The sequence below is a fragment of the Trachypithecus francoisi genome, unplaced genomic scaffold (genome assembly GCF_009764315.1).
Source record: "Trachypithecus francoisi isolate TF-2019V2 unplaced genomic scaffold, Tfra_2.0 Lachesis_group2, whole genome shotgun sequence".
In the NCBI taxonomy this organism is placed as follows: domain Eukaryota; kingdom Metazoa; phylum Chordata; class Mammalia; order Primates; family Cercopithecidae; genus Trachypithecus; species Trachypithecus francoisi.
Window position 1 is genome coordinate 96,679,819 of NW_022681465.1, and position 15,616 is coordinate 96,695,434.

A 15,616-nucleotide genomic window follows, 5' to 3' on the forward strand; every position below is an offset into this window, starting at 1 on the left:
TTACTTCTTTTTTGGGAAGATTACCACAGAAATAGTATTCCTTCTCAGTGCATTATATCAGGAGTAACACAATGTCTCCTGTCTTATTCCCGGTGATATTACCTTGATCCCTTGGATAAAATGGTATCTGCTGAGTTGCTGTACTCTTTACAGTTTACAGTACAGTTGCTGTACTGCTTTACAGTTGCTGTAAAAAGACTCTTTTTACTTTTGAGTTTTATAAATATTTAGGGGAAGATACTTTGACACTATACAAATATTCTGTTTCTCTTCAAGTTTCTCTCTACTAACTTCAGCATCTGTTGGTAGATGGTAGATCTTACCTATTGAAAACAATTATTTACTGTGGTGTTCTAATGGTGCCTTTCTAGTTCTCTGATTTCTACTTTAATTACTTGGAATTCTGTAAGAAAGAACTTTCTCTTTTGATATTTACATCTTAATTTCAGTATGAGCCGTGAATATTTATATTATTTATAAGTATGCTAATATATTTATAAATATATATTATTTATATAATATATTGACATTTGTAAATAATGTTATAATAATAGATGTTATTTATATATTTGTATTTAAATGTAAATGATATGTTATAATCCCAAAATATATATTATTTACATAATATATTGACATTTATAATGTTATAAAAATAAATATGTTATTTATATATTTATATTTAAGCATAAATTATATAGTTTATACTATTTATTATACTATATATAGTTAATAGTATTAACTATATTATATATATAGTTAATTATATGAAACTATTATTATTTATTTTGCTCAAATTTTTCCAGCTTTGGCCATTGGTAGCTCTTTCAGGGTTGACTTGTGTGCCCTTTTAGCTTGTCCCCATCCTTTGAGCACTTCTTACTTCCTGGCACCACAAGATACTTCCAGCTGATCTTGTATTTTCCCTTCTCCAGACCTGCAATCAACCACTTCTTTGAGGAACTGTGGTTACTCTAATCGGTGTATCGTTTTTAGAAACCTAGAGCTGGGCACTAAGTAGACCATTTGATTTTGATTCTAATACTGTTAGAGTGCTATTAGGAGCAATATTTTATTATGTTTTATTATCAGCATCTTGTTAGAAGGCTTAGCAAAATTCCTTTTTAGAACCATCTATGATGTACATTGTGGATTACCTTTTTCTTAGAATTGTATTTCCTCTAAAGTTACTGTGATCTTTTCAAATTGGTAAGTATTGCTGTTATAATGGTAAAAAATTGACTATGAATTTATTATGAAAAATGTGTGATTTTAGTCAAGTATTGCTGTTATAATGGTAAAAAATTGACTATGAATTTATTATGAAAAATGTATGATTTTAGTCAAGTATTGCTGTTATAATGGTAAAAAATTGACTATGAATTTATTATGAAAAATGTGTGATTTTAGTAAATATTACATTGTATTCGACATTCTTCTTTCCTCATGATTAAAAATGATACCATGAGATTTCTCACTACATAGCATTATGGAAACAAAGTAAAATTTTAGGAATCCTTGAATGTGTGTCAGAACTTAGCCTATCTTCCCAAACAGTAGATATACCAAGGTTAGAACTACAAGAACTCTGGGAACAGATCCAGAGGTTCTCATAGGTATTTGCATAGTAAGATTCTCACAAGAAAAGAAGTTGAAAGTGTTATTTAACCTTGGCTCTGAAATTTCTCAGTTGAGCTGTATACCCTAATGAACCTATTCAGGAAATTTTTTTTTTATTGGACTATATGGCTACATATCTGGCTTTTATAAAGCACTTTATTTTAATCCAAAACAAAATCTAAGTATTCTGGCAAATCTGAATGATTTGGTCTTTTGAACATTTTATCTATATCTAGCCATTTAGTTTACCAATAAACTGAAAGGCAGATATAGATTTTTAAAAACACTTTGCTTAGCTTGATATACCGAATTGTTGTATAATATAGACCTATCTTCTGTATGAATTTCCGTTTGGATGCATGTAACACCTACCAATATGGAGAGACTAAAAATACATTAATTTTGGAAATTTTAATGGTAATTTTGTTAGTAATACTTGATGCTTGTTATATGTAACACTGATGGTTATAAGGATGCTTTGGAATATTATATCTCCTGAGAAAATAAGTATGGCAGTATTAAGACTCTTACAGTTACAAACAGTGAAGTTATCTAAGCCTTTGTGACTCAGTTTTCTTTTCATAAATCCACGGGTAAAATGCCTTGGACACTCCTCAGGGATCTTATAAGAAGCAAATTAACAAGAAAATCCTTAACAAATGTACATTACTATATAAAATTAATAATTGTAGATTTTAAAAAAGAAAAATATAGCTATTCTTGGTTCTATTTTGTTTCCTATCCAAATTGTATATGTTGAAAATGTGAATTTTAGTACTGTGTTAGTTGCAGTTAACGCTTATAATCAATATGGCTATATGTAAATATTGCATAAGTTAAAATCCCAAAATAAGCTTTTCTTCGTGTTTTTCAAATTTTGAAGTTGCATGTCTATAATCATAATCATATTCTTTGTTAAAAAGGGTGTGTGTGAACTTGTGTAAATTCTTAAGTAAAGCTTCTAGTGATATTATTTCCTGGTTTTATGAATCCATCTGTCAAGTCTTAACACTTACTGATTATTGCCACTTCATTTCAGAATTTAATATATTATCCTTGGGTTAAAGCACTTGGGCAGGAACTCATAAAAACAAAAAAGCTTTGTGTTCTTTTTTAATTTTAATTTTTAATTTTAGATTCAGGGATTACATGTGCAGGTTTGTTACATGGGTATATTGCGTGATGCTGAGATTTGTTCTTCTAATGATCCCATCACCCAAGTGGTGAAATAATAGCCAACAGGTAGTTTTTCAACCCTTGTCCTCCTCCCTGTCTTGTTGCTTTTGGAATCTCAAGTTTCTTATTGTTTCCTTGTGTCCATATGTACGTGGCGTTTAGTTCTCATTTATAAGTGAGAAAATGCGGTATTTGGTTTTCTGTTTCTACATTAGTTTGCTTAGGATAATGTCTCCAGCTGCATCCATGTTGCTGCAAACAACATGATTTTTTTCCTTTTTATGACTGTGTAGTTTTCAATGGTGTATATGTATAAAATTTTCTTTATCCAGTTCACTGTCGGTGGGCACCTAGGTTGATACCACGTCTTTGCTATTGTGAATAGTGAATAACAATAAACATACGAGTACAGGTGTCTTTTTGGTAGAATGATTTCTCTTTCTTTGGGTAGGTACCCAGTAATGGGATTGCTGAGTCAAATGGTAATTCTACTTTTAATTCTCTAAGAAATCTCCACAGTGCTTCCCACAAAAGATAAACTGATTTACATTCCCATCACCATTGTATAAGCATTCTCTTTTCTCTGCAATGCTGCCAACATCTGTTATTTTCTGACTTGTTAGTAACAGCCATTCTGACTAGTGTGAGATGGGTGTCTCATTATGGTTTTGATTTCCATCTTTCTGATGGTTAGTGATGTTGAACATTTTTTTCATGTTTTTTTTTTCTAGCCACTTGTATGTCTTCTTTTGAGAAGTGTCTGTTCATGTCTTTTGCTTATTTTTAATAGAGCTGGGTTTTCTTTCTTGTTGATTTGTTTAAATTCTTTATAGATTTTGGATATTAGTTCTTTGTTGGGTGCATACTTTGCAAATATTTTCTCCCATTCTGTAGGTAGAGTTTACTCTGTTGATAGTTTATTTTGCTGTGTAGGAGTTCTTCAGTTTAGTGAGGTTCCAATCAACAATTTTTGGTTTTGTTACATTTGCCTTTGGGGACTTAGTCATAAATTATTTCCATAGGCCAATGTCTAGAAGAGGGCTTTTTCTAGTATTTTTGTAGTGTGAGGTCTTACATTTAGGTCTTTAGTCTATCTTGTGTTAATTTTTGTGTATGGTGAGAGGTAGGGGTTCAGTTTCATTCTTCGGCATATGGTTAGCCAGTTTCCCAAGCACCATTTATTGAATAGAGTATCCCTTCCCTATTGCTTATTTTTTTTCAACTTTGTCAAAGATCATTTGGTTGTATTTATGTGGCTTTATTTCAGGGGTCTCTATTCTGTTCAATCAGTTTTTGTGACTATTTTTGTACCAGTAGTATGCTATTTTGGTTACTATAGACTGGTAGTGTAATTTGAAGATGGGTAATGTGATGCCTCTAGCTTTATTCTTATTCTTGGGGTTGCTTTGTATATTAGTCCATTTTCACACTACTATAAAGATACTACTTGAGACTGGGTAATTTATAAAGGAAAGAGGTTTAATTGGCTCACAGTTCCATGTGGCTGGGGAGTCCTCAGGAAACTTACAATCATGGCAGAAGGTGAAGGAGAAGAAAGTACCTTCTTCACAAGGCCATAGAAAAAGAGAGGGAGATTGCCACTTTTAACCATTAGATATTGTGAGAACCATCAGATCTTGTGAAAACTCACTCACTATCCTGAGAACAGCATGAGGGAAACTGCTCCCATGATCCAGTCACCTCCCACCAGGTTCCTCCTTCAACACAAGGGGATTACAATTCAAGATGAGATTTGGATGGGGACACAGAGTCAAAACATCGTTCTACCCCTGGCCTCTCTGAAATCTCATGTCCTTCTCACATTTCAAAACACAATCATGCCTTCCCACAGTCCCCCAAAGTCTTAACTCATTCCAGCATTAACCCAAAAGTCCAAGTCCAAAGTCTTATCTGAGACAAGGCAAGTCCTTTCTGCATAGGAGCCTGTACAAATCAAAAGTCTGTTAGTTACTTCCAAGATACAATGGGGATACAAGTATTGGGTAAATGCCACCATTCCAAGTGGGAGAAATTGGTCAAAACAAAGGGGCTACAGGCCCCATGGAAGCCAGAATTCAGCCAGGCAGTCATTAAATCCTAAAGCTCCAAAATGATCTCTTTTGCCTCCATGTCCCACATCCAGGGAACACTGATGGAAAGGATGGATTCCCAAGGTGTTGGGAAGCTCTATCCCTACGGCTTTGCAGGGTTCAGCCACTGAGGCTGCTCTCATGGGCTGGCCTTGAGTGCCTGCAGCTTTTCTAGGAGTACAGGTCAAGCCACTGGTGGATCTACTATCCTGGGGCCTGGAGGACAGTGACCTTCTTCTCATAGCTCCAGGAGGCAGTACCCCAGTGGGGACTCTCTGTGCGGGCTCCAACCTCACATTTCCCTTGTGCACTGCCCTAGCAGAGGTTCTCCATGAGGGCTCCACCTCTGCAGTAGATTTCTGCCTGGACATTCAAGATGAGATTTGGGTGGTGACACAAAGCCAAACCATATCACCTTGGCTATTTGGACTCTTTTTTGGTTCCATATAAATTTTAGAATAGTTTTTCTAATGCTGTGAAAAATGATATTGGTAATTTATAGAAATAGCATTGAATCTACATATTGCTTTGGGCAATATGAACATTTTAATGATACTGATTCTTCCAACCCACAAGCATGGAATGTTTTCCCATTTGTTTGTGTCATTTATGGTTTCTTTCAGCAGTGTTTTATAGTTCTTCTTGTAGAGATCTTTACCTTTTTGGTCAGATGTATTCCTAGGTATTTTATTTATTGTGGCTATTGTAAGTGGGATTGCATTTGTGATTTGATTCTCACCTTGATCACTATTTGGTATATAGAAATACTACTGATTTTAGTACATTGATCTTGTATCCTCAGACTTTGCTGAAGTGGTTTATCAGGTAGAAGTCTTTCCACAGAATCTTAAGGGTTTTCGCGGTATAGAATCATATCATCAGTGAAAAGAGGTAATTTGACTTCTCTTTGTCCAATGTAGAAGTCTTTTATTTATTTATCTTGCCTACCTGCTCTGAAAAGCTTTGGGTTCTACTGGTTGTGCATTGAAATATCTAGTTTTGTTCTTCTTGCAGAAATGGAGATCTCCCATTTAGCCAGGTGCTTTAATAGGCATAAAACTTTCTTCAGGGATTCTGCCATCTTAGGAAATCCACCTTTAATCAATGGATTATTTTTTCATTGTTTTTTTAATCTTTACCCAGGTTCCTGGGCCAGATCCTTAACCAGATTTGTATAGATAATTAGAGACTTACATTGTATTCACAGTTTCACTTTTAAATTTATTCTATCACATTAGGCAAGTCACTTTAAAATCTGGACCCATCTGTTACTCCATATATAAAGTTAAATATAAATAGGATCTCTTATTACTTATATCACAAGGATGTTGTCAGGTAGTAGATATAATTATACGCTTTAGGAATAAATATATATGTATAACTTTGTAAGTTTTGCCATTGGTTTGTCATCTACTTACTTTTTAAAGACTTCAGATAATGTATAAGGGAATGCTTTAGTAAATGTAAGAAATAGAACATCAAGGAATTAAGCCATTTTATAGTCATATAATCAGAAGTTTTTATAATAGCATGATATTTTTAAAATTCAAAACAGTTACATTTCTTCATTGAATATAGAATTTGCAGTAGGCTCTAACCCCCCTAATTTAGGTAAACAAAAAATGTGGTGTTTTACTTTAGATACCAGCAATGTCAAAAGAGATGTACTGCAGGACAATCCTGTTTACAGCCTTGGAGTGTCTTTAGTCCCATTGTAAATCATCCAGGCCTGTGCATAAGGTTGTTGTGGGGAGTGGGAGGATAATAAATTTCGAATAAGATTGATAGTTAATTGGAGATAGAGTTGGTTTCCTGTGTTGGCTCTGTCAGGTTCTTTAATAAACTATATAATCCTTTTCATTAAATCATGTCTCTTAAGTCTTTTCCAGATTTCTTTAAGTTTCATATCAAAACCAGTACCAAACTGAACGTAGTCACCCAGAGATGACAGGTTTGGACATATCCTCTAATCAGCTTTAAAGAGATAAGGTGTTAGGTCCTCTTTCAAAGTTCTAGGCAGACAATACCTGCTCTATGACTGGTGCCAGAAATTAGAGGAGAAGGGTCAGGCTGAGCTTGTAAATCAAGAAATAATTTTAAAGCCTCTTCATGAAACATATCCCTGAGATGCCTAGTTGCACTGGGCTATTTCACATTTCTTCAGACTATCTTTTTAATACTGGATTAAATCAGACTAGAGTCCTCAGGCTTAATAGGTTATGAAAGTATATAGTTTTTGAGTAGTTTTCATCTGGCTAATATATAGTATTAAACTGGCTTGGTCTTAGTTGGTATAAGAAACAAAAACCCTCTTTGAGTGTTAGCTCTGTGTTCTACTTAATACCATGTAAAATTATCTTATTGAGCAAACTGGTTCTCTTTTCCAAAGCAGTTAACTTTCTTTAGGTACTATTGAGTTATTTTTTTTCTTGGAACTCAGAAGTATCAGACTTATTTTTCTTTCTACTCTTAATCTGTGTGCTAATTTTTACTTTATTTACATTAAGTAAAAGTATATTTGCACTTGATTCATAGGATGCATCTCAGGCCAGCCATCATTTTCTAGTTCTTCTTACTTTGGGCAGGGCCACTAACAAATTGATTATCTGGTTTTCTAAGCTAAAATCCAATTAAAGAATAAAAGTGAGGGAGTGTATACTCTAAAAGGGTGAATTTTATGGTGAATTTTATGGTAAAAGGGTGAAGTATATCTCAATAATTTAATAAATAAATAAACAAGCAAAAGAAAAAACAGAAAAGGCACTGAGCTCTGAACCTTTCTAGCCCAGTATTTTACTGGGCTAAAAAGAAATTTTTTTTAAGTGTGAGAGAAAAGCATGGCTAGAGACATTCATTCATTTTGGTAGCAGCAAGAGGTGATCGCCAACCAGCTGACACTAGGTCAGGAGACACAAGAACATAAGAGTCAAATATTATGGAAACACTTGTTATACATGCTTTACTCTGAATGTGTATATCTTTAAAAGATAAAGTTATCCCTACGTATTATAATGACCTTGATTCATTAAGAGAAGGTTAAATTGTATTTATTATTCTTTAATAAGATAGAGAATGGGCAATGATTCCAGCCTAATTACTTTAAAAAAATTAATTATTTTCATCAGTTAAAGATAAGGTTCTCTTATCTAGACTATTCAATTGTGTGGAATACCTCATTTCCTGAAAGTCCTGGAAAAATAGAACTTTATTCTGTAGCTAGGACAGTCGGCCTCTCAACTGAAATTTTCTTGAACCCCTTACTACATTTAAGTGCTGGAAACCATGCAATATTTTAAACAAGGTATCTTTCGATAATATGATTTCTTAAATAGTAAAGATTTTTAAAGGTCTGTAGCAAATGTGAAGATGAACATACCCTCGCAACTACATCAAGAATTTAATCTTTTGGTAAAGTAAATAAGAGATGATCATCTTTAAGAGTCCATAAAGTACTTTGTTCTTTTTTAGACAATATGTCTCAAACTTTCTTCCAAGTCATAATTAGTGAATCTTGTTGAGCTTTACTTTGTGAACCCTACATTATAGGCATATTTAACTTTTATGAGCAGTAAAAAATAAATTCTAACCAATTCACATATTTTTATGTCTTAAATTCTGGGTCATCTTGCAGACCTCCTAATGTTGCTTAGGATACTTTGTTGGTGGTGGTGGTGGTGGTGTTGAGACAGAGTCTCGCTTTGTCTCCCAGGCTGGAGTGCAGTGGTGCGATCTCAGCTCACTGCAACCTCTGCCTCCTGTGTTCAAGCAATTCTCTTGTCTCAGCCCCCTAAGTAGCTGAGATTACAGGCATGTGCCACCACACCCGGCTAACTTTTTTATTTTTAGTATAGACGGGATTTCGCCATATTGGTCAGGCAGGTCTCGAGCTCCTGACCTTGGGTGATCTGGCTGCCTCAGCCTCCCAAAGTTTGGGATTACAAACTTTGGATTACAAAAAATGGGATTGTAATCCCATTACAAACATGGGATTACAGGCATGAGCCACCGCGCCCAGCCCATCTGTTGCAGCTTTTAAGAACCAATGTATTTAGGATATCTCTCTGCATCCCTTTGCTGTCTTAACACAGTTTTATAATAACCCTTCTTTCTGGCCTGGTGGTTGTACTTTCAATGTTGAGAATTTGACAAGAGCCTTTAGCTATATTTTTAGTGACTGCAGTTTGTCCTCCTATTACTAATATCTGTGTCATTCTTGACCCGGTAAAAATAGATTGCTTAATTCATACAGGTAAATATTAGTTTTGAGTCGTCTCTTTGTTTTTTTTTTGTTTTTTTAAAAAAGCTGTATTTCTTACATTGTAAAAGTAACATTTATTCTTTGCAAAAATATCAGAAATGTAGAAAAGCATAAAGGATAAAAAGAAGTATTACCCCATAATACTTCGCCAAAGATAACCAGTTAACTTTGTGATATTTATTTTTTCTGGACTTGTTTTTTTTCATGCTAGAAACACACATGTGTTTTTTTCCCCATAATGTCATTTTGTTATAATTTTGTATATAATATACCTTTTTAAAAGAATGTTTATATTTAAATTGACCAAAAATTCTTAAGGGGGCGACTTGCTTTAGGAGTATGTCTTCTTAATTCTCTTACATCACACAACATGAGATATAGAGGATGATGGATGTGAAGACCATACAAATGTAGTTAAGACATTAAAAATTCCCACTACTTCAGCTCTAGGGTTTAGAATATGTGGGAGCAATGATAGCCAGGGACTACATTTTCATTGCTGATGAGAATTCTCTAAATCTCTCATTCTTTAAAAAAAAAAAAAATCATTTAAAAAGTCATTAAAATAAATCCTGAGATCATGTTATAGTTTGTTACCTCTTCCTTTCTCAACTGGCCACTAAAAATTCTGCAAGGAAAGATGAGATTCAGTTAGGTATTTGGAGCCTACATTGAAATAATTACAAATTTGTCCATTCTTGGAAAGTAGAAGAGGTGAAGGTTTTGTGCATGTGTGCACGCACATGTGCATGTGTGCATGCGCACACACACGTGTTTTATTGTTTTGTTTTGTTTGGATATTTAGATTGTCTCAAGAGAGGAACTAATATCATCATTAAAAGTTTGATTGGAACCAGTGTTCCTATTTGGGAATGGAGTTGTTAACTTTTCCAGACTGCTGTCAAGACCTTATTTTAAGTAAGATGTTTTTCTTTTATGTGACATTTTCTGAAGTTTTGCCAAAAATGACATCAAACATATAATTCATTTGAGTGCTGAGTTTCTTCAACATCTTGCAGCACTTAATCAAATTTGGGAAAGATATTCTTTTCACAACTCTATAGTGTAAACCTGTGAATATGTTGCATTAAAACTTACTTTGGACAGTTTAATCTGCATAGTATTAGGTTGATTTTTAAAAAATGATTAATGCAATATGCTGATAATTTTTAATAGTTATATTTTCAAATTATTCACATAAACTCCAGGCAGATGGTACAGTTGCAGCTTTTGAGTGTTAGTATTTTTTCACACAAAACTCAGATACTCCCTAAATTATGTTAATAGCTACATTAAAGAATTTGAAATGCCAAAAAGAACACAAGGAATACTGAAGTTCTCAGAAAACTAACAAGATGCCCAAATATTGGGAAATCATTGAGAATCATTTTGATATACAAAAATATTTTATATTGACTTTTTTAAGAAGAATATGGCCACGCCAGAATGTAAGTTTGTTTAAAACATTATGCTGCAGTATGTTAAAATGTGAAAGTAAGCTAACCTTAACGAATGTCTTACTCATTAGAAACTCTCATCTTGGGTGTGCTCTATTTGTATCTGTTACTTCTGTGCAATAATCACAGTCCTGAAGGGATCATCTGGGCCAACCCCTCCTTTTTTTTTTTAGACGGAATCTCGCCCTGTTACTGAGGCTGGAGTGCAGTGGCATGATCTCAACTCACTGCACCTTCCTTCTCCCAAGTTCAAACGATTCTCCTACCTCAGCCTCCCGAGTAGCCAGGATTTCAGGTACCCACCACCACACCCAGCTATTTTTTGTATTTTTAGTAGAGATGGGGTTTCACTATGTTGACCAGGCTGGTATTGAACTCCAAACCTCGTGATCCACCCACCTCAGCCTCCCAAAGTGCTGGGATTATAGGCATGAGCCACCACGCCTGGTCCCTCCGTTTTGTATATATAGGAAACCTAGAGCTAGCCAGTTAAGGTACTTACCCAATATTACACAGCAAAGTAATAGAACTAGGACCCAGGACCCTTAGATTTGTGTCCAGTGCCCTTTCTACTACTTGTTTTTCAGAATGATCCAACCTTGAGTGGATGTGGTCTATATAAAGTTTTAATTAGTATTTATTAAAATCCACCTTGGTTTTGGCTGGAATAATTGTTTCTAAAACCCCCCTAGGCAAACTTAAGAGTCTTTTGGAGAGCATATTATTATCATAAACCTATACCTTTTTAAAGATTACACATGTAATTTGGGAATTAATGACAAAAAATTATTATGTAATGGAACACATCAATTTCTGTCACTATGGCAGCCTAGGAGTCCAAACTGATCCCCTCACTAAAAACAACGAAAAATGTTGGATATAATACAAAAATATTTTTTTCATATGTTCCTATGACTTGTAAAAATGCAAGGAATACTTAAGCCAGGGAATAAATAAAGGTATGAACTAAGATAAGTAAGTGGAGCACTAAGTCAGGCTTTAACCCTAAGGACATTTGTTAAACTGAGTGAACTGGAGCATTGCTTTTTGAAATCTCACAAAGTTCAGGGAAGATAATGTAAAACTTAAGGTTTTCCCAAGGTAGGGAGGGTCTAACAAGACTATTCTGTGTAGTTGAGAGCCCAAAGGAACACATCCTTAGTGGCAGGAATAATTAGAAATAAGCAGGGTCACCTCATTTCCATCAGTGGACTACAAGGGAACCTGTCTTGAATCATGGCACAAAATATTTGGGAACAAGAGCATCTCTTGGGAACTCTAGCAACAAAGCAGCCTTCCCATCAGTTAGAAGTCTAAATTCACACTGCCTGAGTGGTCTCCAAATCTTCCAGCCAAGGATTTAGTTGCAGTGATAGTCTTGGAGGAAAATATGAGCAATATGTGTTCACAGACAATATGTGAGCACCCTATGCAATGTAGCAGTCTCCTTATGCATCAGAGAAAAATATGAACAGCATCTATACCATATGATATGTGAAAAAGTGCTTTAGATCTGTAATAAAAGACCAACAAACAGGGGAAAAAAAAAGGATCAGAACACAGAAAAGTCATAAAAGAAAAAATTTGAGGGGCATCATGGTCACTTTCAAGTTTTGACAATTATGAACAATTTTGTATGCAATAACAAACAATAAAAGGGTTTAGTTGGAAATGGTCCTCAATCTTAAGTGCCTACAGAAGCCTGATACAAACAAGCATAAATCTTTCCAGGAGAATCCTACTTTCATTCCCAGTCCTCAAGGAAAGTATAAAAAGAAAAAGAACAGCTCAGAAGACACATATGCATTGAATGCAGACATCCTGACCAAAAGCTAGTAGAAACTTCAGACAACAGAATGAGATCCACAAAATGTTCAGAATTTATTCAGACACTAAATGTTAAGTAAGTGTATGTAATATATTTCAAGAAATGATAGGCTTGAAAATATAAAGAACATGTGATTTAAAAACAAAGAAGATGTAGAAATGAAAAATATAGTAGTTAACCTTAAAATCTTGACATATTTTATAGCAAATTTGACATAGCTAAAAAGAACATTAGTGACTTGAAAGATAGCATTAAAAAAAATTATTTAGAACTCAGCCCAAAAAGAAATAGGGAACCTAGAAGATCTAATAAAGTCTAATCAAATTCTAGGAGGAGACCAAAGGGCAAATAGAGGCAATATTTGAAGAGATGATACTGAGTATTTTATATGACTAATGAAGAGATCAATTTTACAGAATGAGGAAGTCTCCCCAAAACTAAAAGAGGATAAAGAAAAATAAATTCAGTACTTGATACATTATGGTAATACTTCAGAGCGTTCAACACAAAGATATCTTAAAAGCAGACAGAAAAGATATTACCATTAAAAAAGCAAGAGCTGATTTCTCAACAGCAACAAGTGAGGACATAAGGAAGAATCTTATCTTCAGTGGACTGAGGGAAATGTCCTTCTGACAAACAAAAACTGAAAGACATTGCTACCTGCAGACCTTCACCAAAGGAAATTCTAAAGGACATACTTATCGCAAAAGATAAGTGAGCCCAGATGTAAGACCTATAATACAAAGAGTTAGGAACATGGAAAGTTGTAAATATATGAATAAATCTAAATAAATATTGAAGGAATAAAACAACAATAACAATGTCTTATGTTAAACAATAAAGGTAAAATTAAAATACATAAGAACATGGTATACAACTTTGGTGAGCAGGTAAAAGGTGCTTGGAAAAGCATTCTATGGCCCTTGTATTGTTTGGGAAGAAGGTAAAGACACAAGATAAACTGTGGTTTTTAAGACATTAATTATACATGTTAAAATTTTTAGGGAAACTACTAACAGGATAAGAAAGGGTATTAACTTCCAAACCAGTAGAGGAAAAGATGGATTAGAAAAAAAAAAAAATCAACCCAAAGGGGATAAGAAAGGAAAGAAAAAGAAACATGGACTGGCAGGATATTAAAAAAAAAAAAAAAAAAAAAAGATGGCATAAGACATAGGAGAAGTAAAATGCAGATGTATCAATAATTGTATTGAAATAATGTAAAAAGTCAAATACTTCACCTAAAAAACTACGTTTGTCAAACTGGAAATTCAATCATATGCTACTTATGTAAGAAACATCTTAAAAATATTGGACAATCAGGCCAGGTGCGGTGGCTCATGCCTGTAATCCTAGCACTTTGGGAGGTCAAGGTGGGTGGATTGCCTCAACTCAGGCGTTCAAGACCAGCCTGGGCAACTCAGTGAAAGCTCATTTCTACTAAAATACAAAAAATTAGCCAGGCGTGGCATTGTACACCTGTAATCCCAGCTACTGGGGAGGCTGAGGAAGGAGAATTGCTAGAACCTGGGAGGCGGAGGTTGCAGTGAGGCAAGATTGTACCACTGCACTCCAGCCTGGGTGACAGAGTGAGAATCTAGAACTAGAAATACCATTTAACCCAGCCATCCCATTACTGGGCATATACCTAAAGGAGTATAAATCATTCTATTATAAAGACACATGCACATGTATGTTTATTGCAGCGCTATTTACAATAGCAAAGAGTTGGAACCAACTCGAATGCCCATCAATGATAGACTGTATAAAGTAAATGTGGCACATATACACCATGGAATACTATGCAGCCATAAAAAAGGATGAGTTCATGTCCTTTGCAGGGACATGGATGAAGCTGGAAACCATCATTCTTAGCAAACTACCACAAGAACAGAAAACCAGATACCACATGTTCTCACTCATAGGTGGGAGTTGAACAATGAGAACACATGGACACAGGGCAGGGAACATCACACAACAAGGCCGGTCGGGGGTGGGGGATAGGGGGAGGGATAGCATTAGGAGAAATACCTAATGTAAATGATGAGTTGATGGGTGCAGCAAACCAACATGTCACGTGTATACCTATGTACCAAACCTGCACATCGTGCACATGTACCCTAGAACTTAAAGTATAATAATTTTAAAAATTAGACAATCAAATTGTTAAGACAAAATGTATTACTAGGCATAGAATCTCCACATAACACAAAAACCTCAATTTATCAGTAAAATTTAATAATCCCTAACTTGCATAGACCTAATAACATGTACTCAAAATATATGAAGCAAAGATTGGTAGACCTAGAATAAGTAAGCAATTACATTATAGTGAGAGATTTTAATATAGTTCTCTCAGTAACTGATTAAAGCATGTTAAAATTTAATAAGAATGTAGATTTGAACCCCACAATTAACAAGTTTGATATAATGTACAAAAACACAATTAACAAGTTTGATATAATGTACAAAAGGGAATATTGCTTCAGAATGCACATTATTTTCTAGCTCTCTTGAAACATTTATAGAAAGTGGCCACATAATGGACCATAAATAAAGAAAATTTTCAGAGGATTGTTTTTAAACAGACTACATCTTCTGACACAATGCAGTTGTTAGGAATTAGTAACAATTGCTTTTAGAGTTACTGATTTCCAAGTATGTTAATGCAGCCATAGCAGTACTTAGAAGCAGTTATTGCATTAGATGCTAATATTTCAGGAAATTATTGTAGAAGTTCCCCATGTAAAGAAGCCCTAAAAAAAAAAAAAAATACAAAAAGCAGGCAAAATTAGCCCAATGAAGTAGAAGGAAGAAAGGAATAAAGAGCAGAAATCAGTAAAATAGAAAACAGTTTTTAGAACTGGGTTATAATAATTAAAATGACCAGAAGTATAACTTCTTAATCCTTACACATAGTAGATAGCCAGAAAATTAATGTGACTTTGTTGTATTAGACATTTGTCACTTTTTTTTCCCCAGATGTCTTTCTAATGCAGAGAAAGCAAGATCTAGTTGCTATGTATAAGGAGTGTCATTAGTGAAATTTCTATTAATAGTGCTAGTTTTATTAGCTACAAAAGAAGTTGCTGTTAAAAAAGAAAGAGGGAGAGAGAGGTAGACAGATGGATAAAGACTCAAAAAATGCCATGTTTAAATAAGATTGAGGATTATTTCTCTCATGCAG

General features: G+C 34.4%; 1 protein-coding gene across 3 annotated transcripts in view; it reads left to right on the plus strand.

Annotated features, from left to right (window-relative positions):
* The window catches only part of CWC27 (CWC27 spliceosome associated cyclophilin), a 261,663-nt gene that overhangs the window by 125,339 nt on the left and 120,708 nt on the right, over positions 1 to 15,616 (plus strand). Inside the window, exon 12 of one of the 3 annotated variants that reach the window (XM_033179686.1) lies at positions 804 to 1,076. The exons of the other annotated variants lie outside the window; for them this stretch is intronic. Coding sequence (XP_033035577.1) covers positions 804 to 910 — 107 coding nt within the window. The 3' untranslated portion in view covers positions 911 to 1,076. Of the gene's footprint in view, positions 1 to 803; positions 1,077 to 15,616 lie in introns of those variants that run through there. 3 annotated transcript variants of the gene reach the window in all.